Genomic DNA, 27,203 nt, shown 5'->3' on the forward strand with positions numbered 1-27,203 from the left:
GAACGTTCACCAGCTCAGAGTGTGGGAAGTGATTCACTCAGTCATCCTACCTGCTGATACAACAGTGAGTTCACACTGGGGAGAGACCGTCCACCTGCTAAGAGTATGGAAGAGATTCACTCAGTCATCCTATCTGCTGATGCAACAGTGATTTGAGACTGGGGAGAGACCGTTCACCTGCTCAGAGTGTGGGAAGAGATTCACTCAGTCATCCTACCTGCTGATACACAAGTGAGTTCAAACTGGGGAGTGACCGTTCACCTGCTCAGATTGTGTGCAGAGATTCACTCAGTCATCATACCTGCTGATACACCATTGAGTTCAAACTGGGAAGAGACCGTTCACCTGCTCAGAGTGTGGGAAGAGATTCCCTCAGTCAACATACCTGCTGATACACCAGTGAGTTCAAACTGGGAAGAGACCGTTCAACAGCTCAGAGTGTGGGAAGTGATTCACTCAGTCATCCTACCTGCTGATACACAAGTGAGTTCACACTGGGGAGAGACCGTTCTCCTGCTCAGAGTGCGTGCAGAGATTCACTCAGTCATCATACCTGCTGATACACCACTGAGTTCACACTGGGGAGAGACCGTGCACCTGATCAGAGTGTGGGAGGAGATTCACTCAGTCATCCTACCTGCTGATACACCAGTGAGTTCTCACTGAGGAGAGACCGTTCACCTGCTCAGAGTGTGGGAAGAGATTCACTCAGTCATCCTACCTGCTGATACAACAGTGATTTCACACTGGGGAGAGACCGTACACCTGCTCAGAGTGTGGGAGGAGATTCACACAGTCATCCTACCTGCTGATACAACAGTGATTTAACACTGGGAAGAGACCGTTCACCTGCTCAGAGAGTGGGAAGAGATTCACTCATTCATCTTACCTGCTGATACAACAGTGAGTTCACACTGGGGATAGACCGTTCAAATGCTCAAGGTGTGGGAAGAGATTCACTCAGTCATCCTACCTGCTGATACACCAGTGAGTTCACACAGGGAAGAGGCCGTGCAGCTGCTCTGAGTTTGGGAAGAGATTCCCTCAGTCAACGTACCTGCTGATACACCAGTGAGTTCAAACTGGGAAGAGACCGTTCAACAGCTCAGAGTGTGGGAAGTGATTCACTCAGTCATCCTACATGCTGATACACCAGTGAGTTCACACTGAGGAGAGAACGTTCACCTGCTCAGAGTGTGAGAAGAGTTTCACTCAGTCATCCTACCTGGTGATACAAGAGTAGGTTCACACTGGGGTCAGACCGTTCAACTGCTCAGAGTGTGGGAGGAGATTCACTCAGTCAACCTACCTGCAGATACACCAGTGAGTTCACACTGGGAAGAGACCGTTCACCTGCTCAGAGTGTGGGAAGAGATACACTCAGTCATCCTACCTGCTGGTACAGCAGCGAGTTCACATTGGGAAACGACCGTACTCCTGCTCAGAGTGTGGGAAGACATTCACTCAGTCATCCTACCCGCTGATACACCAGTGTGTTCACACTGGGGAGAGAACGTTCACCTGCTCAGAGTGTGGGAAGAGATTCACTCAGACATCCTACCTGCTGATACAACAGTGAGTTAACACTGGGAAGAGACCATTCAGCTGCTCAGAGTGAGGGAAGAGATTCACTCAGACATCCTACCTGCTGATACAACAGTGAGTTCAAACTGGGAAGAGACCGTTCAACAGCTCAGAGTGTGGGAAGTGATTCACTCAGTCATCCTACATGCTGATACACCAGTGAGTTCACACTGGGGAGAGACCGTTCATCTGCTCAGAGTGTGGGAAGAGATTCACTCAATCATCGTCCCTGCTGATACACCAGTGAGTTCACACTGGGGAGAGACCGTTCAACTGCTCAGAGTGTGGGAAGCGATTCGCTCAGTCATTCTACCTTCTGATACACCAGTGAGTTCACACTGGGGAGAGACTGTTCAACTGCTCACTGTGTGGTGAGAGATTCACTCAATCATCTTACCTGCAGATACACCAGTGAGTTCACACAGGGAAGAGGCCGTTCACCTGCACAAAATGTGTTAAGAGATTCACTCAGTCAACCTGCCTGCTGATACACCAGTGAGTTCAAACTGGGAAGAGACCGTTCAACAGCTCAGAGTGTGGGAAGTGATTCACTCAGTCATCCTAAATGCTGATACACCAGTGAGTTCACACTGGGGAGAGACCGTTCACCTGCTCAGAGTGAGGGAAGAGATTCACTCAGTCATCCTACCTGCTGATACACCAATGTGTTCACACTGGGGAGAGAACGTTCACCTGCTCAGAGTGTGGGAAGAGATTCACTCAGACATCCTAACTGCTGATACACCAGTGAGTTCACACAGGGAAGAGGCCGTGCAGCTGCTCGGAGTTTGGTAAGAGATTCCCTCAGTCAACCTACCTGCTGATACACCAGTGAGTTCAAACTGGGAAGAGACCGTTCAACAGCTCAGAGTGTGGGGAGTGATTCACTCAGTCATCCTACATGCTGATGCACCAGTGAGTTCACACTGGGGAGAGACCGTCCACCTGCTCAGAGCATGGAAGAGATTCACTCAGTCATCCTACCTTCTGATACACCAGTGAGTTCACACTGGGGAGAGACCGTTCAACTGCTCAGAGTGTGGGAAGTGATTCACTCAGTCATTCTACCTTCTGATACACCAGTGAGTTCACACTGGGGAGAGACCGTTCAACTGCTCAGAGTGTGGGGAGAGATTCACTCAATCATCTTACCTGCAGATACACCAGTGAGTTCACACAGGGAAGAGGCCGTTCACCTGCACAGAGGGTGTTAAGAGATTCACTCAGTCAACCTGCCTGCTGATACACCAGTGAGGTCAAACTGGGAAGAGAACGTTCACCAGCTCAGAGAGTGGGAAGTGATTCACTCAGTCGTCCTACCTGCTGATACACCAGTGAGCTTACACTGGGGAGAGACCGTCGACCTGCTCAGAGTACAGAAGAGATTCACTCAGTCAACCTGCCTGCTGATACACCAGTGAGTTCTAACTGGGAAGACAACGTTCACCAGCTCAGAGAGTGGGAAGTGATTCACTCAGTCATCCTACCTGCTGATACACCAGTGAGTTCACGCTGGGGGGAGACCGTTCACCTGCTCAGAGTGTGGGAAGGGATTCAATCAGTCATCCTACCTGCTGGTACACCAGTGAGTTAACACTGGGAAGAGACCGTTCACCTGCTCAGAGTGTGGGAATAGATTCACTCAGTTAACCGACCTGCTGATAAACCAGTGAGTTCTCACTGAGGAGAGACCGTTCACCTGCTCAGAGTGTGGGAAGGGATTCACTCAGTCATCCTACATGCTGTTACATCAGTGAGTTCGCACTGGGGAGAGACCGTTCACCTGCTCAGAGTGTGGGAGGAGATTCACTCTGTCATCCTACCTGCTTATACACCAGTGAGTTCACACGAGGGAGAAACCGTTCACCTGCTCAGAGTGTGGGATGAGATTCACTCAGTCATCCTACCTGCTGATACAGCAGCGTGTTCACACTGGGGAGAGACCGTTCGCCTGCTCAGAATGTGTGAATGGATTCACTCAGTCATCCTACCTGCTGATACACAAGTGAGTTCCCATTGGGAAGAGACCGTACACCTGCTCAGAGTGTGGGAAGAGATTCACTCAGTCATCCTACCTGCTGATACACCAGGGAGTTCACACTTGCGAGAGACCGTTCACCTGCTCAGAGTATAGAAGAGATTCACTCAGTCATCCTACCAGCGGCACAGTGGCTCAGTGGTTAGCACCGCAGCCTCACAGCTCCAGTGACCCGGGTTCAATTCTGGGTACTGCCTGTGTGGAGTTTGCAAGTTCTCCCTGTGTTTGCGTGGGTTTCCTCCGGGTGCTCCGGTTTCCTCCCACATACCAAAGACTTGCAGGTTGATAGGTAAATTGGCCATTAGCAATTGCCCCTAATGTAGGTAGGTGGTAGGGAAATCTAGGGACAGGTGGGGATGTGGTAGGAATATGGGATTAGTGTAGGATTAGTATAAATGGGTGGTTGATGGTCGGCACAGACTCGGTGGGCCGAAGGGCCTGTTTCAGTGCTGTATCTCTAAACTAAACTAAACTAAACCAGCTGATACACCAGTGAGTTCACACTGGGGAGAGACCGTCCACCTGCTCAGAGTAGAGAAGAGATTCACTCAGTCATCATACCTGCTGATACACCACTGAGTTCACACTGGGGAGAGACCGTTCACCTGCTCAGAGTGTGGGAGGAGATTCACTCAGTCATCCTACCTGCTTATACACCAGTGAGTTCACACGAGGGAGAAACCGTTCACCTGCTCAGAGTGTGGGATGAGTTTCACTCAGTCATCCTACCTGCTGATACAGCAGCGTGTTCACACTGGGGAGAGACCGTTCGCCTGCTCAGAATGTGTGAATGGATTCACTCAGTCATCCTACCTGCAGATACACAAGTGAGTTCCCATTGGGAAGAGACCGTACACCTGCTCAGAGTGTGGGAAGAGATTCACTCAGACATCCTACCTGCTGACACACCAGTGAGTTCACACAGGGAAGAGGCCGTGCAGCTGCTCTGAGTTTGGGAAGAGATTCCCTCAGTCAACCTACCTGCTGATACACCAGTGAGTTCAAACTGGGAAGAGACCGTTCAACAGCTCAGAGTGTGGGAAGTGATTCACTCAGTCATCCTACATGCTGATACACCAGTGAGTTCACACTGGGGAGAGACCGTTCATCTGCTCAGAGTGTGGGAAGAGATCCACTCAGTCATCGTCCCTGCTGATACACCAGTGAGTGCACACTGGGGAGAGACCGTTCAACTGCTCAGAGTGTGGGAAGCGATTCGCTCAGTCATTCTACCTTCTGATACACCAGTGAGTTCAAACTGGGAAGAGGCCGTTCACCTGCACAAAATGTGTTACGAGATTCACTCAGTCAACCTGACTCATGATACACCAGTGAGTTCAAACTGGGAAGAGAACGTTCACCAGCTCAGAGAGTGGGAAGTGATTCACTCAGTCATCCTACCTGCTGATACACCAGTGAGTTCAAACTGGGAAGAGACCGTTCAACAGCTCAGAGTGTGGGAAGAGATTAACTCAGTCATCCTACCTGCTGATACACCAGTGTGTTCACACTGGGGAGAGAACGTTCACCTGCTCAGAGTGTGGGAAGAGATTCACTCAGACATCCTAACTGCTGATACACCAGTGAAATCACACAGGGAAGAGGCCGTGCAGCTGCTCGGAGTTTGGTAAGAGATTCCCTCAGTCAACCTACCTGCTGATACACCAGTGAGTTAACACTGGGAAGAGACCGTTCACCTGCTCAGAGTGTGGGAAGAGATTCACTCAGTTAACCGACCTGCTGATACACCACTGAGTTCTCACTGAGGAGAGACCGTTCACCTGCTCAGAGTGTGGGAAGGGATTCACTCAGTCATCCTACCTGCTTATACACCAGTGAGTTCACACGAGGGAGAAACCGTTCACCTGCTCAGAGTGTGGGATGAGATTCACTCAGTCATCCTACCTGCTGATACAGCAGCGTGTTCACACTGGGGAGAGACCGTTCGCCTGCTCAGAATGTGTGAATGGATTCACTCAGTCATCCTACCTGCTGATACACCAGGGAGTTCACACTTGCGAGAGACCGTTCACCTGCTCAGAGTATAGAAGAGATTCACTCAGTCATCCTACCTGCTTATACACCAGTGAGTTCACACGAGGGAGAAACCGTTCACCTGCTCAGAGTGTGGGAAGAGATTCACTCAGTCATCCTACCTGCTGATACAGCAGCGTGTTCACACTGGGGAGAGACCGTTCGCCTGCTCAGAATGTGTGAATGGATTCACTCAGTTATCCTACCTGCTGATACACAAGTGAGTTCCCATTGGGAAGAGACCGTACACCTGCTCAGAGTGTGGGAAGAGATTCACTCAGTCATCCTACCTGCTGATACACCAGGGAGTTCACACTGGGGAGAGACCGTTCACCTGCTCAGAGTATAGAAGAGATTCACTCAGTCATCGTACCAGCTGATACACCAGTGAGTTCACACTGGGGAGAGACCGTCCACCTGCTCAGAGTAGAGAAGAGATTCACTCAGTCATCCTACCTGCTGATACAACAGTGAGATCACACTGGGGCGAGACCGTTCCGCTGCTCAGAATTTGGGAAGATATTCACTCAGTCATCCTACCTGCTGATACACCAGTGAGTTCACAATGGGGAGAGACCGTTCACCTGCTCAGAGTGTGGGAAGAGATTGACTCAGTCATCCTACCTGCTGATACACCAGTGAGTTCACACAGGGAAGAGGCCGTTCACCTGCTCAGAGTGTAGATAGAGATTCACTCAGTCAAACTACCTGGTGATACACCAGTGAGTTCAAACTGGGGAGAGACCGTCCGCCTGCTCAGAGTATAGAAGAGATTCACTCAGTCAGACTACCTGCTGATACACCAGCGAGTTTACACTGGGGAGAGACCGTTCACCTGCTCAGAGTGTCGCAAGAAATTGACTCAGTCATCCTACCTGCTGATACACCAGTGAGATCACAGTTGGGAGAGACCATTCCCCTGCTCAGAGTGTGGGAAAGGATTCACTCATTCATCCTACCTGCTGATACACCAGTGAGTTAACACTGGGGACAGACCGTGCTCCTGCTCCGAGTGTGGGAAGAGATTCACTCAGTCATCCTACCTGCTGAGACAACAGTGAGTTCACACTGGGAAGCGGCCGTACACCTGCTCAGAGTGTGGGAAGATATTCACTCAGTCATCCTACCAGCTGATACACCAGTGATTTCACACTGGGGAGAGACCGTTCACCTGCTCAGAGAGTGGGAAGAGATTCACTCTGTTATCCTACCTGATGATACACCAGTGAGTTACCACTGGGGAGAGACCGTTCACCTGCTCAGACTGTGGGAAAGGATTCACTCTGTCATCCTACCTGCTGATACACCAGTGAGTTCACACTTGGGAGAGACCATTCCCCGGCTCAGAGTGTGGGACTGGATTCACTAAGTCATCCTACCAGCTGATATACCAGTGATTTAACACTGGGTAGAGACCGTTCACTTGCTCAGAGTGTGGGAGGAGATTCACTCTGTTATCTTACCTGCTGATACACCAGTGAGTTCACACTGGGGAGAGACCGTTCACCGGCTCAGAGTGTGGGAAGGGATTCACTCAGTCATCCTACATGCTGTTACATCAGTGAGTTCACACTGGGGAGAAACCGTTCACCTGCTCAGAGTGTGGGAGGAGATTCACTCAGTCATCCTACCTGCTTATACACCAGTGAGTTCACACGAGGGAGAAACCGTTCACCTGCTCAGAGTGTGGGATGAGATTCACTCAGTCATCCCACCTGCTGATACAACTGTGAGTTCACACTGGGGAGAGACCGTTCACCTGCTCAGAGTGTGGGAAGAGATTCACTCAGTCATACGACCTGCGGATACACCAGTGAGTTCACATTGGGGAGAGACGGTTCACCTGCTCAGACTGTGGGATGAGATTCAGTCAGTCATCCTACCTGCTGATACACCAGTGAGTTCACACTGGGGAGAGACCGTTCACCCGCTCAGAGAGGGGGAAAGAGATTCACTCAGTCATCCTACCTGCTGATACACCAGTGAGTTCACACTGGGAAGAGACCGTTCAACTGCCCAGAGAGTGGGAAGAGATTCACTCAGTCATCCTACCTGCTGATACACCAGTGAGTTCATGTTTCGGAGAGATCGTTCAACTGCTCAGAGTGTGGCAAGGGATTCACTCAGTCATCCTACCTGCTGATACACCAGTGAGGTCACACTTGGGAGAGACCATTCCCCTGCTCAGAGTGTGGGAAAGGATTCACTCAGTCATCCTATCTGCTGATACACCTGTGAGCTCACACTGGGGAGAGACCGTACACCTGCTCAGAATGTGGGAAGATATTCACTCAGTCATCCTACCAGCTGATACACCAGTGATTTAACACTGGGGAGAGACCATTCCCCGGCTCAGAGTGTGGGAAAGGAATCACTCAGTCATCCTACCTGCTGATACACCAGTGAGTAAACAATGGGGAGAGACCGTTCACTTGCTCAGGGTGTGGCAAGAGATTCACTCAGTCATCCTACCTGCTGATACACCTGTGAGCTCACACTGGGGAGAGACCGTTCACCTGCTCAGAATGTGGGAAAGGATTCACTCAGTCATCCTACCTGCTGATACACCAGTGATTTCACACTTGGGAGAGACCATTCCCCGTCTCAGAGTGTGGGAGTGGATTCAATCAGTCATCCTACCAGCTGATACACCAATGATTTAACACTGGGGAAAGACCGTTCACCTGCTCAGAGTGTGGGAAGAGATTCACTCAGTTATCCTACCTGCTGATACACCAGTGTGTTACCACTGGGGAGAGATAGTTCACCTGCTCAGAGTGTGGGAAGAGATTCACTCAGTCATACTACCTGCGGAAACACCAGTGAGTTCACACTGGGGCGAGACCGATCACCTGCTCAGTGTGTGGGAAGAGATTCACTCAGTCATCCTACCTGCTGATACACCAGTGATTTCACACTTGGGAGAGACCATTCCCCGTCTCAGAGTGTGGGAATGGATTCAATCAGTCATCCTACCAGCTGATACACCAATGATTTAACACTGGGGAAAGACCGTTCACCTGCTCAGAGTGTGGGAAGAGATTCACTCAGTTATCCTACCTGCTGATACACCAGTGTGTTACCACTGGGGAGAGATAGTTCACCTGCTCAGAGAGTGGGAAGAGATTCACTCAGTCATCCTACCTGCTGATACACCAGTGAGCTCACGTTTAGGAGAGATCGTTCAACTGCTCAGAGTGTGGGAAGAGAATCACTCAGTCATCCTACCTGCTGATACACCAGTGAGATCATACTTTGGAGAGACCGTTCACCTGCTCAGAGTGTGGGAAAGAGATTCACTCAGTCATCCTACTTGCTGATACTCCAGTGAGTTCACACTGGGGAGAGACCGATCACCTGCTCAGTGTGTGGGAAGAGATTCACTCAGTCATCAAACCTGCTGATACACCAGTCAGTTCACACGAGGAAGAGACTGTTCACTTGCACAGAGTGTAGGAAAGAGATTCACTCAGTCATCCTCCCTGCTGATACACCAGTGAGTTCACACTGGGGAGAGACCGATCACCTGCTCAGTGTGTGGGAAAGAGATTCACTCAGTCATCCTACCTGCTAATACACCAGTGAGTTCACACTGGGGAGAGACCGTTCACCCGCTCAGAGTGGGGGAAAGAGATTCACTCAGTCATCCTACCTGCTGATACACCAGTGAGTTCACACTGGGAAGAGACCGTTCACCTGCCCTGAGAGTGGGAAGAGATTCACTCAGTCACCCTACCTGCTGATACACCAGTGAGCACACGTTTAGGAGAGATCGTTCAACTGCTCAGAGTGTGGGAAGAGAATCACTCAGTCATCCTACCTGCTGATACACCAGTGAGATCATACTTTGGAGAGACCGTTCACCTGCTCAGAGTGTAGGAAAGAGATTCACTCAGTCATCCTACTTGCTGATACTCCAGTGATTTCACACTGGGGAGAGACGGTTAACCTGCTCAGAGTGTGGGAAAGGTTCACTCGGTCATCCTACCTGCTGATACACCAGTGATTTCACACTGGGGAGAGACCATTCCCCTGCTCAGTGTGTGGGAAGAGATTCACTCAGTCATCCTCCCTGTGTGATACACCAGTGAGTTCACACCGGGAAGAGAGCGTTTTCCTGCACAGTGTGCGTTATGAGGTTCACTCAGTCATCCTACCTGCTGATACACCAGTGAGTTCATACTGGGGAGAGCAAATTCACCTGCTCAGAGTGTGGAAAGAGATTCACTCAGCCATCCTACCTGCTGTTACAACAGTGAGTTGAGACTGGGGAGAGACCATTCAACTGCTCAGAGTGTGGGAAGAGATTCACTCAGTCATCCAAACTGCTGATACACCAGTGAGTTGACACTGGGGAGAGACCTTTCACCTGCTTAGGGTGTGGGAAAGAGATTCACTCTGTCATCCTACCTGCTGATACACCAGTGAGTTCACACTGGGGAGAGACCGTTCACCTGCTCACAGTGTTGACAGGATTCACTCAGTCATCCTACCTGCTGATACACCAGTGAGTTATCACTGGGGAGATACCGTTCACCTGTTCAGAGAGTGGGAAGGGATTCACTCAGTCATTCTACCTGCTGACACACCAGTGAGTTCACACTGGGGAGAGACCGTTCACCTGCTCATAGTGTGGGAAAAGATACACTCAGTCATCCCACCTGCTGATACACCAGTGAGTTCACACTGGGGAAAGACCTTTCACCTGCTCAGAGTGTGCGAAAGAGATTCACTCTGTCATCCTCCCAGATGATACACCAGTGAGTTATCACTGGGGAGAGTCCGTTCACCTGTTCAAGAGAGAGGGACGGGATTCACTCAGTCATCCTACCTGCTGACACACCAGTGTGTTCATACTGGGGAGATACCGTTCACCTGCTCATGGTGTGGGAGGAGATACACTCAGTCATCATACCTGCTGAAACTCCAGTGAGTTCGCACTGGGGAGAGACCGTTCACATGCTCAGAGCGTGGGAAGAGATTCACTCAGTCATCCTACCTGCCGATACACCAGTGAGTTCACACTGGGTAGAGACCGTTCCCCTGCTCAGAGTGTGGGAAGAGATTCACTCAGTCATCCAACCTGCTGATACACCAGTGAGTTCACACTGGGGAGAGACCGTTCACCTGCTCATAGTATGGGAGGAGGTACACTCAGTCATCATACCTGCTGAAACTCCAGTGAGTTCACACTGGGGAGAGACCGTTCACCTGCTCAGAGCGTGGGAAAAGATACACTCAGTCATCCCACCTGCTGATACACCAGTGAGTTCACACTGGGTAGAGACCGTTCCCCTGCTCAGAGTGTGGGAAGAGATTCACTCAGTCATCCTACCTGCTGATACACCAGTGAGTTCTCACTGGGGAGTCACCGTTCACTTGCTCAGAGTGTGGAATGAGATTCACTCTGTAATCCTTCTTGCTGATACACCAGTGAGTTCACACTGGGGATAGACGGTTAAACTGCTCAGAGTGTGGGAAAATTTCACTCAGTCATCCAAACTGCTGATACACCATTGAGTTAACACTGGGGAGAGACCGATCACCTGTTCAGAGTGTGGGAAGTGATTCACTCAGCCATCCTACCTGCTGATACACCAATGAGTTCACACTGGGGACAGACCGTTCACCTGCTCAGAGTGTGGGAAAGTTTCACTCTGTCATTCTACCTGCTGATACACCAGTGAGTTCACACTGGGGAGTGACCATTCCGCTGCTCAGAGTGTGGGAAAGGATTCACTCAGTCATCCTACCTGCTAACACGCCAGTGAGTTAACACTGGGGAGTGACCGATCACCTGCTCAGAGTGTGGGAATTGATTCACTCAGTCATCCTACCTGCTGATACACCAGTGAGTTCACACTGGGGAGAGACCATTGACTTGCTCAGAGTGTGGGAAAGAGATTAAATCTGTCATCCGACCAGCTGATACACCAGTGAGTTATCACTGGTGAGAGACCGTTCACCTGTTCAGAGAGGGGGAAGGGATTCACTCAGTTATCCTACCTGCTGACACACCAGTGAGTTCACACTGGGGAGAGACGCTTCAACGGCTCATAGTGTGGGAGGAGATACACTCAGTCATCACACCTGCTGAAACACCAGTGAGTTCACACTGTGGAGAGACCGTTCACCGTCTCAGAGTGTTGGAAGAGATTCACTCAGTCATCCTACCTGCTGATACACCAGTGAGTACACACTGGGGAGAGACCATTCACCTGCTCCGAGCGTTGGAAGAGATTCACTCAGTAATCCTACCTGCTGATACACCGGTGAGTTCACAGTGGGTAGAGACCGTTCACCTGCTCAGAGTGTGGGAAGACATTCACTCAGTCATCCTACGTGCTGATACAGCAGTGAGATCAGACTGGGGAGAGACCGTTCACCTGCTCAGAGTGTGGGAAGAGATTCACTCAGTTATCCTACCTGCTGATACACCAGTGAGTTCACACTGGGTAGAGACCGTTCACCTGCTCAGAGTGTGGGAAGAGATTCACTCAGTCCTCCAAACTTCTGATACACCAGTGAGTTCACACTGGGGAGAGAGCTTTCTCCTGCTCAGATTCTGGACAGAGATTCACTCAGTCATCCTACCAGCTGACACACCAGTGAGTTCACACTGGGGAGAGACGCTTCAACTGCCCATAGTGTGGGAGGAGATACAATCAGTCATCATACCTGCTGCAACACCAGTGAGTTCTCACAATGGGGAGAGACCGTTCACCTTCTCAGAGTGTTGGAAGAGATTCACTCAGTCATCCTACCTGCTGATACACCAGTGAGTTCACACTGGGTAAAGACCGTTCACCTGCTCAGAGAGTGGGAAGACATTCCCTCAGTCATCCTACCTGCTGATACACCAGTGAGTTCACACTGGGGAGTGACCGTTTTCCTGCTCAGAGTGTGGGAAGAGATTCACTCAGTTATCCTACCGGCTGATACACCAGTGAGCTACCGTGGGGAGAGCATGTTCAACTGCTCAGTGTTTGGAAATAGATTCACTCAGTCATCCTACCTGCTGATACACCAAAATGTCACACTGGGGAGTGACCGTTCACCTGCTAAGAGTGTGGGAAGAGATTCATTCAGTCATCTTCCCAACTGATACACCAGTGAGTTCACACTGGGGAGAGTCCGTTCACCTGCTCAGAGTGTGGGAAGAGATTCACTCAGTCATCCTACCTGCTGATACACCGGTGAGTTCACAGTGGATAGAGACCGTTCACCTGCTCAGAGTGTGGGAAGACATTCACTCAGTCATCCTACGTGCTGATACAGCAGTGAGATCAGACTGGGGAGAGACCGTTCACCTGCTCAGAGTGTGGGAAGAGATTCACTCAGTTATCCTACCTGCTGATACACCAGTGAGTTCACACTGGGGAGAGAGCTTTCTCCTGCTCAGATTGTGGACAGAGATTCACTCAGTCATCCTACCAGCTGATACACCAGTGAGTTACCGTGGGGAGAGCATGTTCACCTGCTCAGTGCGTGGAAATAGATTCACTCAGTCATCCTACCTGCTGACACACCAGTGAGTTCACACTGGGGAGAGACCGTTCACCTGCTCCGAGCGTTGGAAGAGATTCACTCAGTCATCCTACCTGCTGTTACACCAGTGAGTTCACACTGGGTAAAGACCGTTCACCTGCTCAGAGAGTGGGAAGACATTCCCTCAGTCATCCTACCTGCTGATACACCAGTGAGTTCACACTGGGGAGTGACCGTTTACCTGCTCAGAGTGTGGGAAGAGATTCACTCAGTTATCCTACCGGCTGATACAACAGTGAGCTACCGTGGGGAGAGCATGTTCACCTGCTCAGTGTTTGAAAATAGATTCACTCAGTCATCCTACCTGCTGATACACGAAAAGGTCACACTGGGGAGTGACCGTTCACCTGCTCAGAGTGTGGGAAGAGTTTCATTCAGTCATCTTACCAACTGATACATCAGTGAGTTCACACTGGGGAGAGACCGTTCACCTGCTCAGAGTGTGGGAAGAGATTCACTCAGTCATCCTACCTGCTGATACACCAGTGAGGTCACACTGGGGAGTGACCGTTCACATGCTCAGGGTGTGGAAAGAGATTCATTCAGTCAAATTACCTACTGATACACCAGTGAGTTCACACTGTGGAGAGACCATTCACCTGCTCAGAGTGTGGGAAGAGATTCACTCAGTCATCCTACCTGCTGATACACCAGTGAGTTCTCACTGGGGAGAGAACGTTCACCTGCTCAGAGTGTGGGAAGTGATTCACTCTGTCTTCCTATCTGCAGATACACCAGTGAGTTCACACTGGGGATAGCGCATTCACCTGCTCAGCTTGTGGAATGAGATTCACTCAGTAATCCTTCTTGCTGATAGACCAGTGAGTTCACACTGGGGAGAGACGGTTAAACTGCTCAGAGTGTGGGAGTGTTTCACTCAGTCATTCTACCTGATGGTACACCATTGAGTTCACACTGGGGAGAGACCGTTCACCTGCTCATAGTATGGGAGGAGATACACTCAGTCATCATACCTGCTGAAACTCCAGTGAGTTCACACTGGGGAGAGACCGTTCACCTGCTCAGAGCGTGGGAAAAGATACACTCAGTCATCCCACCTGCTTATACAACAGTGAGTTCACACTGGGTAGAGACCGTTCCCCTGCTCAGAGTGTGGGAAGAGATTCACTCAGTCATCCTACCTGCTGATACACCAGTGAGTTCTCACTGGGGAGTGACCGTTCACCTGCTCAGAGTGTGGAATGAGATTCACTCAGTAATCCTTCTTGCTGATACACCAGTGAGTTCACACTGGGGATAGACGGTTAAACTGCTCAGAGTGTGGCAAAATTTCACTCAGTCATCCAAACTGCTGATACACCATTGAGTTCACACTGGGGACAGACCGTTCACCTGCTCGGAGTGTGGGAAAGTTTCACTCTGTCATTCTACCTGCTGATACACCAGTGACTTCACACTGGGGAGAGACCGATCACCTGCTCAGAGTGTGGGAATTGATTCACTCAGTCATCCTACCTGCTGATACACCAGTGAGTTCACACTGGGGAGAGACCATTGACTTGCTCAGAGTGTGGGAAAGAGATTAAATCTGTCATCCGACCAGCTGATACACCAGTGAGTTATCACTGGGGAGAGACCGTTCACCTGTTCAGAGAGGGGGAAGGGATTCACTCAGTTATCCTACCTGCTGACACACCAGTGAGTTCACACTGGGTAAAGACGCTTCAACGGCTCATAGTGTGGGAGGAGATACACTCATTCATCATACCTGCTGAAACACCAGTGAGTTCACACTGTGGAGAGACCGTTCACCGTCTCAGAGTGTTGGAAGAGATTCACTCACTCATCCTACCTGCTGATACACCAGTGATTACACACTGGGGAGAGACCATTCACCTGCTCCGAGCGTTGGAAGAGATTCACTCAGTCATCCTACCTGCTGATACACCGGTGAGTTCACACTGGGTAGAGACCGTTCACCTGCTCAGAGTGTGGGAAGACATTCACTCTGTCATCCTACCTGCTGATACAGCAGTGAGATCAGACTGGGGAGAGACCGTTCACCTGCTCAGAGTGTGGGAAGAGATTCACTCAGTTATCCTACCTGCTGATACACCAGTGAGTTCACACTAGGTAGAGACCGTTCACCTGCTCAGAGTGTGGGAAGAGATTCACTCAGTCATCCAACCTTCTGATACACCAGTGAGTTCACACTGGGGAGAGAGCTTTCACCTGCTCAGATTGTGGACAGAGATTCACTCAGTCATCCTACCAGCTGATACACCAGTGAGTTACCCTGGGGAGAGCATGTTCACCTGCTCAGTGTGTGGAAATTGATTCACTCAGTCATCATACCTGCTGAAACACCAGTGAGTTCACACTGGGGAGAGACCGTTCACCTTCTCAGAGTAGAGAAGAGATTCACTCAGTCATCCTACCTGCTGATACACCAGTGAGTTCTCACTGGGGAGTGACCGTTCAACTGCTCAGAGTGTGGAATGAGATTCACTCAGTAATCCTTCTTGCTGATACACCAGTGAGTTCACACTGGGGATAGACGGTTAAACTGCTCAGAGTGTGGGAAAATTTCGCTCAGTCATCCAAACTGCTGATACACCATTGAGTTCACACTGGGGACAGACCGTTCACCTGCTCGGAGTGTGGGAAAGTTTCACTCTGTCATTCTACCTGCTGATACACCAGTGACTTCACACTGGGGAGTGACCATTCCGCTGCTCAGAGTGTGGGAAAGGATTCACTCAGTCATCCTACCTGCTAACACGCCAGTGAGTTAACACTGGGGAGAGACCGATCACCTGCTCAGAGTGTGGGAATTGATTCACTCAGTCATCCTACCTGCTGATACACCAGTGAGTTCACACTGGGGAGAGACCATTGACTTGCTCAGAGTGTGGGAAAGAGATTAAATCTGTCATCCGACCAGCTGATACACCAGTGAGTTATCACTGGGGAGAGACCGTTCACCTGTTCAGAGAGGGGGAAGGGATTCACTCAGTTATCCTACCTGCTGACACACCAGTGAGTTCACACTGGGGAGAGACGCTTCAACGGCTCATAGTGTGGGAGGAGATACACTCATTCATCATACCTGCTGAAACACCAGTGAGTTCACACTGTGGAGAGACCGTTCACCGTCTCAGAGTGTTGGAAGAGATTCACTCACTCATCCTACCTGCTGATACACCAGTGATTACACACTGGGGAGAGACCATTCACCTGCTCCGAGCGTTGGAAGAGATTCACTCAGTCATCCTACCTGCTGATACACCGGTGAGTTCACACTGGGTAGAGACCGTTCACCTGCTCAGAGTGTGGGAAGACATTCACTCAGTTATCCTACCTGCTGATACACCAGTGAGATCACACTGGGTAGAAACCGTTCACCTGCTCAGAGTGTGGGAAGAGATTCACTCAGTCATCCAACCTTTTGATACACCAGTGAGTTCACACTGGGGAGAGAGCTTTCACCTGCTCAGATTGTGGACAGAGATTCACTCAGTCATCCTACCAGCTGATACACCAGTGAGTTACCCTGGGGAGAGCATGTTCACCTGCTCAGTGTGTGGAAATTGATTCACTCAGTCATCCTACCTGCTGACACACCAGTGAGTTCACACTGGGGAGAGATGCTTCAACTGCTCATAGTGTGGGAGGAGATACACTCAGTCATCATACCTGCTGAAACACCAGTGAGTTCACACTGGGGAGAGACCGTTCACCTTCTCAGAGTGTTGGAAGAGATTCACTCAGTCATCCTACCTGCTGATACACCAGTGAGTTCACACTGGGTAGAGACCGTTCACCTGCTCAGAGAGTGGGAAGACATTCCCTCAGTCATCCTACCTGCTGATACACCAGTGAGTTCACACTGGGGAGAGACCGTTTACCTGCTCAGAGTGTGGGAAGTGATTCACTCTGTTATCCTACCGGCTGATACACCAGTGAGCTACCGTGGGGAGAGCATGTTCACCTGCTCAGTGTTTGGAAATAGATTCACTCAGTCATCCTACCTGCTGATAAACCAAAAGGTCACACTGGGGAGTGACCGTTCACCTGCTCAGAGTGTGGGAAGAGATTCATTCAGTCATCTTACCAACTGATACACCAGTGAGTTCACACTGGGGAGAGACCGTTAACCTGCTCAGAGTGTGGGAAGAGATTCACTCAGTCATCCTACCTGCTGATACACCAGTGAGTTCTCACTGGGGAGTGACCGTTCACCTGCTCAGGGTGTGGAAAGAGATTCATTCAGTCAAATTACCTACTGATACACCAGTGAGTTCACACTGGGAAGAGACCATTCACCTGCTCAGAGTGTGGGAAGAGATTCACTCAGTCATCCTACCTGCTGATACACCAGTGAGTTCTCACTGGGGAGAGAACGTTCACCTGCTCAGAGTGTGGGAAGTGATTCACTCTGTCTTCCTACCTGCTGATACACCAGTGGGTTCACACTGGGGATAGCGCATTCACCTGCTCAGAGTGTGGAATGAGATTCACTCAGTAATCCTTCTTGCTGATAGACCAGTGAGTTCACACTGGGGAGAGACGGTTAAACTGCTCAGAGTGTGGGAGTGTTTCACTCAGTCATTCTACCTGTTGGTACACCATTGAGTTCACACTGGGGAGAGACCGTTCACCTGCTCAGAGTGTGGGAAGAGATTCACTCAGTCAGACTACCTGCTGATACACCAGTGAGTTTACTCTGTGGAGAGACCGTTCACCTGCTTAGAGTGTGGCAAGAGATTCACTCAGTCATCCGAACTGCTGATACACCAGTGAGATTACACTTCGGAGAGAACATTCCCCTGCTCAGAGTGTGGGAATGTATTCACTAAGTCATCCTACCTGCTGATACACCAGTGAGCTAACACAGGGGACAGACCGTTCAACTGCTCCGAGCGTGGGAAGAGATTCACTCAGTCATCCTACCTGCTGAAGCAACAGTGAGTTCACACTGGGAAGAGGCCATACACCTGCTCAGAGTGTGGGAAGAGATTCACTCATTCATCCATCCTGCTGATACACCAGCGAGTTCACACTCGGGAGAGACGGTTAACCAGCTCAGAGTGTGGGAAAGGATTCACTCATTCATCCCACCTGCAGATACACGAGTGAGTTCACACTGGGGAGAGATCATTCACCTGCTCAGAGTGTGGGAAGACATTCACTCAGTCATCCTACCAGCTGATACACGAGTGAGTTCACACTGGGGAAATAACGTTCACCTGCTCAGAGTGTGGAAAGAGATTCACTCAGTCATCCTAAATGCTGATACACCAGTGAGATCGCACTGGGGAGAGACCATTCACCTGCTCAGATTGTGGAATTAGATTCACCCAGTCATCCTGCATGCTGATACACCAGTGAGTTCACACTGGGGAGAGACGGTTAAACTGCTCAGAGTGTGGGAGTGTTTCACTCAGTCATTCTACCTGTTGGTACACCATTGAGTTCACACTGGGGAGAGACCGTTCACCTGCTCAGAGTGTGGGAAGAGATTCACTCAGTCAGACTACCTGCTGATACACCAGTGAGTTTACTCTGCGGAGAGACCGTTCACCTGCTTAGAGTGTGGCAAGAGATTCACTCAGTCATCCTACATGCTGATACACCAGTGAGATCACACTTGGGAGAGAACATTCCCCTGCTCAGAGTGTGGGAAAAGATTCACTAAGTCATCCTACCTGCTGATAAACCAGTGAGTTAACTCTGGGGACAGAGCGTTCACTTGCTCCGAGTGTGGGAAGAGATTCACTCAGTCATTCTACCTGCTGAGACAACAGTGCATTCACACTGGGAAGAGGCCTTACAGCTGCTCAGAGTGTGGGAAGGTATTCACTCATTCATCCTACCAGCTGATAAACCAGTGAGTAAACACTGGGGAGAGACCGTTCACTTGCTCAGAGTGTGGGAAAGGATTCACTCTGTTATCCTACCTGCTGATACACCAGAGAGTTCACACTTGGGAGAGACCATTCCCCGGCTCAGAGTTTGGGAATGGATTCACTCAGTCATCCTGCCAGCTGATGCACCAGTTATTTAACACTGGGGAGAGACCGTTCACATGCTCAGAGTGTGGGAAGAGATTCACTCAGTCATCCTACCTGCAGATACACGAGTGAGTTCACACTGGGGAGAGATCATTCACCTGCTCAGAGTGTGGGAAGACATTCACTCAGTCATCCTGCCAGCTGATGCACCAGTTATTTAACACTGGGGAGAGACCGTTCACATGCTCAGAGTGTGGGAAGAGATTCACTCATTCATCCTGCCTGCGGATACACGAGTGAGTTCACACTGGGGCGAGACCATTCCCCAGCTCAGAGCGTGGGAAATGATTCACACAGTCATCCTACCTGCTGATGCATCAGTGAATTCACACTGGGAAGAGACCGTTCACCTGCTCAGTGTGCGTGAAGAGGTTCACTCAGTCACTCTACCTGCTGATTCTCCAGTGAGTTCACACTGGGGAGAGACCATTCACCTGCTCAGAGTGTGGAAAGAGATTCAATCAGTCATCGTACCTGCTGAGACACAGGGAGTTCACACTGGGCAGACACCGTTCACCTGCTCAGTGTGTGGGAAGAGATTCACTCAGTCATCCTACCTGCTGATACACCAGTGAGTTCACACTGGGGAGAGACCGTTCACCTGCTCAGTGTGTGGAAAGTGGTTCACTCAGTCATCCTACCTGCTGATACACCACTGAGTTAAAACAGGGGAGCGACCATTCCTCGGCTCATAGTGTGGGATAGGATTCACTCAGTCATCCGACCTGCTGATACACCAGTGAGTTAACACTGGGGAGAGACCGTTCACCTGCTCAGACTGTGGGAAGAGATTCACTCAGTCATCCTAACTGCTGATACACCAGTGAGTTGACACTGGGTAGAGACCGTTGACATGCTCAGAGTGTGGAAAGCGATTCACTCAGTCATCCTACATTCTGATACAGAGGTACGTAAACACTGGGGAGAAACCGTTCACCTGCTCAGTGAGTGGAAAGAGATTCACTCAGTCATCCTAAATGCTGATACACCAGTGAGATCGCACTGGGGAGAGACCGTTCATCTGCTCAGAGTGTGGAAAGAGATTCACTCAGTTTTCCTACCAGTTGATACACCAGTGAGTTCACACTTGGGAGAGACCGTTCCCCTGCTCAGACTGTGGAAAGAGATTCACTCAGTCATCCAAACTGCTGATACACCAGTGAGTTGACACTGGGGAGAGACCTTTCACCTGCTCAGGGTGTGGGAAAGAGATTCACTCTGTCATCCTCCCAGATGATACACCAGTGAGTTATCACTGGGGAGAGACCGTTCACCTGCTCATAGTGTGGGAAAGAGATTCACTCTGTCATCCTACCTGCTGATACACCATTGAGTTAAAACAGGGGAGAGAACGTTCACATGCTCAGAGTGTGGAAAGCGATTCACTCAGTCATCCTACCTTCTGATACAGAGGTAAGTTAACACGGGGGAGAGACCGTTCATCTGCTCAGAGTGTGGAAAGAGATTCACGCAGTCATCCTACCTGCTGATACACCAGTGAGTTTGCACTTGGGAGAGACCGTTCCCCTGCTCAGAGTGTGGAAAGTGATTCACTCAGTCATCCGACCTGCTGATACACCAGTGAGTTAACACTGGGGAGAGATCGTTCACCTGCTCAGAGTGTGGGAAAGAGATTCACTCAGTCATCCTACTTGCTGATACTCCAGTGAGTTCACACTGGGGAGAGACGGTTAACCTGCTCAGAGTGTGGGAAAGGTTCACTCGGTCATCCTACCTGCGGATACACCAGTGAGTTCATACTGGGGAGAGACCATTCACCTGCTCAGAGTGTGGAAAGAGATTCACTCAGCCATACTACCTCTTGATACAACAGTGAGTTGAGACTGGGGAGAGACCATTCAACTGCTCAGAGTGTGGGAAGAGATTCACTCAGTCATCCAAAGTGCTGATACACCAGTGAGTTGACACTGGGGAGAGACCTTTCACCTGCTCAGGGTGTGGGAAAGAGATTCACTCTGTCATCCTACCTGCTGATACACCAGTGAGTTCACACTGGGGAGAGACCGTTCACCTGCTCACAGTGTTGACAGGATTCACTCAGTCATCCTACCTGCTGATACACCAGTGAGTTATCACTAGGGAGAGACCGTTCACCTGTTCAGAGAGTGGGAAGGGATTCACTCAGTCATCCTACCTGCTGACACACCAGTGAGTTCACACTGGGGAGAGACCGTTCACCTGCTCATAGTGTGGGAAAGAGATTCAATTTGTCATCCTACCTGCTGATACACCAGTGAGTTCACACTGGGGAGAGACCGTTCACCTGCTCACAGTGTTGACAGGATTCACTCAGTCATCCTACCTGCTGATACACCAGTGAGTTATCACTGGGGAGAGACCGTTCACCTGTTCAGAGAGTGGGAAGGGATTCACTCAGTCATCCTACCTGCTGACACACCAGTGAGTTCACACTGGGGAGACACCGTTCACCTGCTCATAGTGTGGGAGGAGATACACTCAGTCATCCTACCTGCCGATACACTAGTGAGTTCACACAGGGTAGAGACCGTTCACCTGCTCAGAGTATGGGAAGAGATTCACTCAGTCATCCTACCTGCTGATACACCAGTGAGTTCTCACTGGGGAGTGACCGTTCACCTGCTCAGAGTGTGGGAAGAGATTCACTCAGTCTTCCGACCTGCTGATACACCCATGAGTTCACAGTGGGGAGAGAGCATTCACCTGCTCAGAGTGTGGGAAGTGATTCACTCAGTCATCCTACTTGCTGATACACTAGTGAGTTCACACTGGGGAGAGACGGTTAACCTGCTCAAAGTGTGGGAAAGTTTCACTCTGTCATTCTACCTGCTGATACACCAGTGAGTTCACACTGGGGAGAGACCATTCCCCTGCTCAGAGTGTGGGAAGGATTCACTCAGTCATCCTACCTGCTGACACACCAGTGAGTTAACACTGGGGAGAGACCGATCACCTGCTCAGAGTATGGGAATTGATTCACTCAGTCATCCGACCTGCTGATACACCAGTGATTTCACACTGGGGAGAGACCATTGACTTGCTCAGAGTGTGGGTAAGAGATTCACTCTGTCATCCTACCAGCTGATACACCAGTGAGTTATCACTGGGGAGAGACCGTTCACCTGCTCAGAGTGTGGGAAGAGATTCATTCAGTTATCCTACCGGCTAATACACCAGTGAGTTACCGTGGGGTGAGCATGTTCACCTGCTCAGTGTGTGGAAATATATTCACTCAGTCATCCTACCTGCTGACACACCAGTGAGTTCACACTGGGTAGAGACCGTTCACCTTCTCAGAGTGTTGGAAGAGATTCACTCAGTCATCCTACCTGCTGATGCACCAGAGAGATCACACTGGGGAGAGACCGTTCACCTGCTCCGAGCGTTGGAAGAGATTCACTCAGTCATCCTAGCTGCTGATACACCAGTGAGTTCACACTGGGTAGAGAACGTTCGCCTGCTCAGAGTGTGGGAAGACATTCACTCAGTCATCCTACCTACTCATATACCAGTGAGTTAACACTGGGGAGAGAACGTTCAACTGCTCAGTGTGTGGAAAGAGATTCACTCAGTCATCCTAACTACTGATACACCAGTGAGTTAACACTGGGGAGAGACCGTTCGCCTGCTCAGAGTGTTGGAAGAGATTCACTAAGTTATCCTACCTGCTGATACACCAGTGAGTTCACAGTGGGGAGAGACAGTTCATCAGTTCTGAGTGTGGGAAGAGATTCACTCAGTCATCGTACCTGGTGATACACCAGTGAGTTCATACTGGGGAGATACCTTTCACCTGCTCAGAGTGTGGAAAGTGATTCACTCAGTCTTCCTAGCAGCTGATACGCCATTGAGTTAACACTGGTGAGAGACCTTTCACGTGCTCTGAGTGTGGGAAGAGATTCACTCAGTCAACCTAACTACTGAGACACCAGTGAGTTCACACTTTGGAGAGAACGTTCACCTGCTCAGTGTGTGGAAAGAGATTCACTCAGACATCCTAACTGCTGATACACCGGTGAGTTAACACTGAGGAGAGACCGTTTACCTGCTCATAGTGTGGAAAGAGATTCACTCACTCATCCTACCTGCTGATACAGCAGTAAGTCAATACTGGGGAGAGACTGATCATCTGCTCAGAGTCTGGGAAGAGATTCACTCATTCATCCTACCTGCTGATAAACCAGCGAGTTCACACTGGGGAGAGACGGGTAACCTGCTCAGAGTGTGGGAGAGTATTCACTCTGTCATCCTACCTGCTGATGCACAAGTGCGCTCACAATGGGGAGAGACCATTCCCTGGCTCAGAGTGTGGGAAAGGATTCACTTTGTCATCCTACCTGCTCATATATCAGTGAGTTGACAATGGTGAGAGACCGTTCACCTGCTCAGAGTGTGGGAAGAGATTCACTCAGTCATCCTGCCTGCTGATACATCAGTGATTTCACACTGGGGAGAGACCTTTCACCTGCTCAGAGCGCGGGAAAGAGATTCACTCTGTCATCCTACCTGTTGACAGACCGGTGAGTTAACACTGGGGAGAGACCGTTCAACTGCTCAGAGTGTGGGAAGGGATTCACTCAGTCATCCAACCTGCGGATACACCGGTGAGTTTACACAGGGGAGAGACCGTTCAGCTGCTCAGTGTGCGGGAAGGGATTCACTCAGTCATCCTACCAGCTGATACACCAGTGAGTTCACACAGGGGAGAGACCGTTCACCTGCTCATAATGTGGGATTAGATTCACTCAGTCATCCTACCTGCTGATACACCAGTGAGTTCATCCAGGGGAGAGACCTTTCACCTGCTCAGAGTGTGGTAAAGAGATTCACTCTGTCATCCTACCTGCTGATACGCCGGTGAGTTGACACTGGGGGGCGGACCGTTCACCTGCTCTGAGTGTGGACAGAGATTCACTCAGTCATCCTTCCACATGATACACCAGTGAGTTATCACTGGGGAGAGACTGTTCACCTTTTCAGAGTGTGGAAGGGATTCACTCAGTCATCCCACCTGCTGATACACCAGTGAGTTCACACTAGGGAGAGACGTTTAACCTTCTCAGAGTGTTGGAAAGGATTCACCCAGTCATCCTACCTGCTGATACACCATTGAGTTCACACTGGGGAGAGACCTTTCAGCTGCTCGGAGTGTGGGATGAGATTCACTCAGTCATCCTGCCTGCTGATACACCAGTGAGTTCACAGTTGGGAGAGACCGTTCCCCTGTTCAGAGTGTGGGAAGGGATTCACTCAGTCATCCTTCCAGCTGATACACCAGTGAGTTATAACTGGGGTGAGTCCATTCCTCTGCTCAGAGTTTGCGAAAGGATTCACTCAGTCATCCTTCCTGCTGATACACCAGTGAGTTCACACAGGGTGGTGACCATTCATCTGCTCAGAGTTTGGAAAGAGATTCAGTCAGTCATCCTACCTGCTGATACACCAGTGAGTTCACACTAGGGAGAGACCGTTCACCTGTTCAGAGTGTGGAAGGGATTCACTCAGTCATCCCACCTGCTGATACAAAAGTGAGTTCACACTATCGAGAGACAGTTAACCTGCTCTGAGTGTGGGAAATGATTCACTCAGTCACCCTACCTTCTGATACACCAGTGAGTTCACACTGGGGAGAGACCATTCATCTGCTCAGAGTTTGGAAAGAGATTCATGCAGTCATCCTACCTGCTGATACACCAGTGAGTTCACACTAGGGCGAGATGGTTAACCTGCTCAGAGAGTGGGAATTGATTCACTCAGTCATCCAACCTGCTGATGCACCAGTGAGTGCACACTGGGGTGAGACCATTCCCCTGCTCAGAGTGTGCGAAAGGATTCACTCAGTCATCCTACCTGCTGATACACCAGTGAGTTCACACTGGGGAGAGACCGTTCACCTCCTCAGAGTGTGGAAGAGATTCACTCAGTCATCCTACCTTCTGATACACCAGTGAGTTCACACTGGGGTGAGTCCTTTCAGCTGCTCAGAGTGTGGGATGAGATTCATTCAGTCATCCTGCCTGCTGATGCACCAGTGAGTTCACACTTGGGAGAGACCGTTCACCTGTTCAGAGTGTGGGAAGGGATTCACACAGTCATCCTACCAGCTGATACACCAGTGAGTTCACACAGGGGAGAGACCGTTCACCTGCTCATAGTGTGGGAAAGAGATTCACTCTGTCATCCTACCTGCTGATACGCCGGTGAGTTGACAGTGGGGGGCGGACCGTTCACCTGCTCTGAGTGTGCACAGAGATTCACTCAGTCATCCCACCTGCTGATACACCAGTGAGTTCACACTAGGGAGAGACGTTTAACCTTCTCAGAGTGTTGGAAAGGATTCACCCAGTGATCCTACCTGCTGATACACCATTGAGTTCACACTGGGGAGAGACCATTCATCTGCTCAGAGTTTGGAAAGACATTCACTCAGTCATCCTACCTGCTGAGACACCAGTGAGTTCACACTAGGGAGAGACGGTTAACTTGCTCAGAGAGTGGGAAGTGATTCACGCAGTCATCCTACCTGCTGATACACCAGTGAGTGCACACTGGGGTGAGACCATTAACCTGCTCAGCGTGTGCGAAAGGATTCACTCAGTCATCCTACCAGCTGATACACCAGTGAGTTCACACTGGGTAGAGACCGTTCAAATGCTCAGTGAGCGGGAAGAGCTTCACTCAGTCATGCAACCTGCTGATACACATTGACTTCATACTGGGGAGAGACCATTCACCTGCTCAGCGTGTGGAAAGAGATTCACTCAGTCATCCTACCCTCTGATGCACCAGTGAGTTCACTCTGGGGAGAGACCATTCCCCTGCTCAGAGTGTGGGAAGAGAATCCCTCAGTCATCCATACTGCTGATACACCAGTCTGTTATCACTGGGGAGAGACCTTTCACCTGATCAGAGTGTGGGAAAGAGATTCACTCTGTCATCCTACCTGCTGATACACCAGTGAGTTGACACTGGGGAGAGACCTTTCACCTGCTCTGAGTGTGGACAGAGATTCACTCAGTCATCCGACCAGCTGATGCACCAGTGAGTTATCAGTGGGGGGAGACCATTCCACTGCTCAGAGTGTGGGAAAGGATTTACTCAGTCATTCTACCTGCTGATACACCAGTGAGTTCACAATGGGGAGAGACCATTCACCTGCTCAGTGTCTGGTAGGAGATTCACTCAGTCATCATACCTGCTGAAACAACAATGAGTTCACAATGGGGATTAGACCATTCATCTGCTCAGAGTGTGGGAACAGATTCACTCAGTCGTCCTACCTGCTGATACAACAGTGAGTTGACAATGGGGAGAGACCGTTCACCTGCTCAGAGTCTGGGATGAGATTCACTCAGTCACCCTGCCTGCTGATACACCAGCGAGTTCACACTTGAGAGAGACCGTTCACCTGTTCAGAGTGTGGGAACGGATTCACACAGTCATCCGACCTGCTGATACACCAGTGAGTTCACTTTGGGGAGAGACCTTTCACCTGCTCATAGTGTGGGAAGAGAATCACTCAGTCATCCAAACTGCTGATACAACAGTGAATTCACACTGGGGAGAGACCGTTCACCTGCTCAGTGTGCAGGAAGAGGTACACTCAGTCATCCTGCCTGCTGATACACCAGCGAGTTCACACTTGAGAGAGACCGTTCACCTGTTCAGAGTGTGGGAAGGGATTCACTCTGCCATCCTACATGCTGATACACCAGTGAGTTCACACAGGGGAGAGACCGTTCACCGGCTCAGAGTGTAGAACATAGAACATAGAAAAATACAGCACAGAACAGGCCCTTCGGCCCACGATGTTGTGCCGATCCTTTGTCCTCTGTCAAGGACAATTTAATCTATACCCCATCATTCTCCTTTATCCATATACCTATCTAAAAGCCGTTTGAAAGTCCCTAAAGTTTCTGACTCAACAACTTCCCCAGGCAAGGCATTCCATGCCCCGACCACTC

The 27,203-nt window shown here is 50.2% G+C and overlaps 3 protein-coding genes across 3 annotated transcripts; all 3 read left to right on the forward strand.

Annotated features, from left to right (window-relative positions):
• Positions 1–105: 105 nt before the first annotated feature.
• Positions 106–15,203, forward strand: LOC137361151 (zinc finger protein 271-like). Its single transcript, XM_068026091.1, has 11 exons — positions 106–147; positions 1,343–1,532; positions 3,427–3,589; positions 4,297–4,449; positions 5,473–5,664; positions 5,724–5,876; positions 7,407–7,469; positions 9,005–9,108; positions 12,774–12,852; positions 13,394–13,526; positions 15,135–15,203. Exons 1-11 carry the CDS (start codon positions 106–108, stop codon positions 15,201–15,203), a joined length of 1,341 nt encoding a protein of 446 aa, XP_067882192.1.
• A 1,945-nt stretch (positions 15,204–17,148) lies between these two features.
• On the forward strand, positions 17,149–19,479 carry LOC137361152 (oocyte zinc finger protein XlCOF6-like). The gene is made up of 6 exons (XM_068026092.1): positions 17,149–17,248; positions 17,802–17,880; positions 18,154–18,300; positions 18,909–19,020; positions 19,141–19,264; positions 19,313–19,479. Exons 1-6 carry the CDS (start codon positions 17,149–17,151, stop codon positions 19,477–19,479), a joined length of 729 nt encoding a protein of 242 aa, XP_067882193.1.
• A 2,957-nt stretch (positions 19,480–22,436) lies between these two features.
• Positions 22,437–26,031, forward strand: LOC137361153 (zinc finger protein 256-like). The gene is made up of 4 exons (XM_068026093.1): positions 22,437–22,498; positions 23,360–23,547; positions 23,765–23,843; positions 25,965–26,031. Exons 1-4 carry the CDS (start codon positions 22,437–22,439, stop codon positions 26,029–26,031), a joined length of 396 nt encoding a protein of 131 aa, XP_067882194.1.
• The last annotated feature ends 1,172 nt before the right edge of the window (positions 26,032–27,203 follow it).

The sequence above is a fragment of the Heterodontus francisci genome, unplaced genomic scaffold (assembly GCF_036365525.1).
Source record: "Heterodontus francisci isolate sHetFra1 unplaced genomic scaffold, sHetFra1.hap1 HAP1_SCAFFOLD_374, whole genome shotgun sequence".
Lineage (NCBI taxonomy): Eukaryota > Metazoa > Chordata > Chondrichthyes > Heterodontiformes > Heterodontidae > Heterodontus > Heterodontus francisci.

Bases quoted from the DNA above. Each gene is read 5' to 3' on its own strand.
- LOC137361151 (XM_068026091.1), top strand. From the start codon at position 106: ATGGAAGAGATTCACTCAGTCATCCTATCTGCTGATGCAACA. The intron at 148-1,342 runs GTGATTTGAGAC...CACACTGGGAAG, and splicing joins TCCTATCTGCTGATGCAACA to AGACCGTTCACCTGCTCAGA. The intron at 13,527-15,134 runs GTCACACTGGGG...CACACTGGGTAG, and splicing joins ACCTGCTGATACACGAAAAG to AGACCGTTCACCTGCTCAGA.
- LOC137361152 (XM_068026092.1), top strand. From the start codon at position 17,149: ATGTTCACCTGCTCAGTGTTTGGAAATAGATTCACTCAGTCATCCTAC. The intron at 17,249-17,801 runs GTGTGGGAAGAG...TACACCATTGAG, and splicing joins TGACCGTTCACCTGCTCAGA to TTCACACTGGGGAGAGACCG. The intron at 18,301-18,908 runs GTGAGTTCACAC...CTCTGGGGACAG, and splicing joins TCCCACCTGCAGATACACGA to AGCGTTCACTTGCTCCGAGT.
- LOC137361153 (XM_068026093.1), top strand. From the start codon at position 22,437: ATGTTCACCTGCTCAGTGTGTGGAAATATATTCACTCAGTCATCCTAC. The intron at 22,499-23,359 runs GTGAGTTCACAC...TACTGGGGAGAG, and splicing joins TCCTACCTGCTGACACACCA to ACTGATCATCTGCTCAGAGT. The intron at 23,844-25,964 runs GTGAGTTTACAC...TACTGGGGAGAG, and splicing joins TCCAACCTGCGGATACACCG to ACCATTCACCTGCTCAGCGT.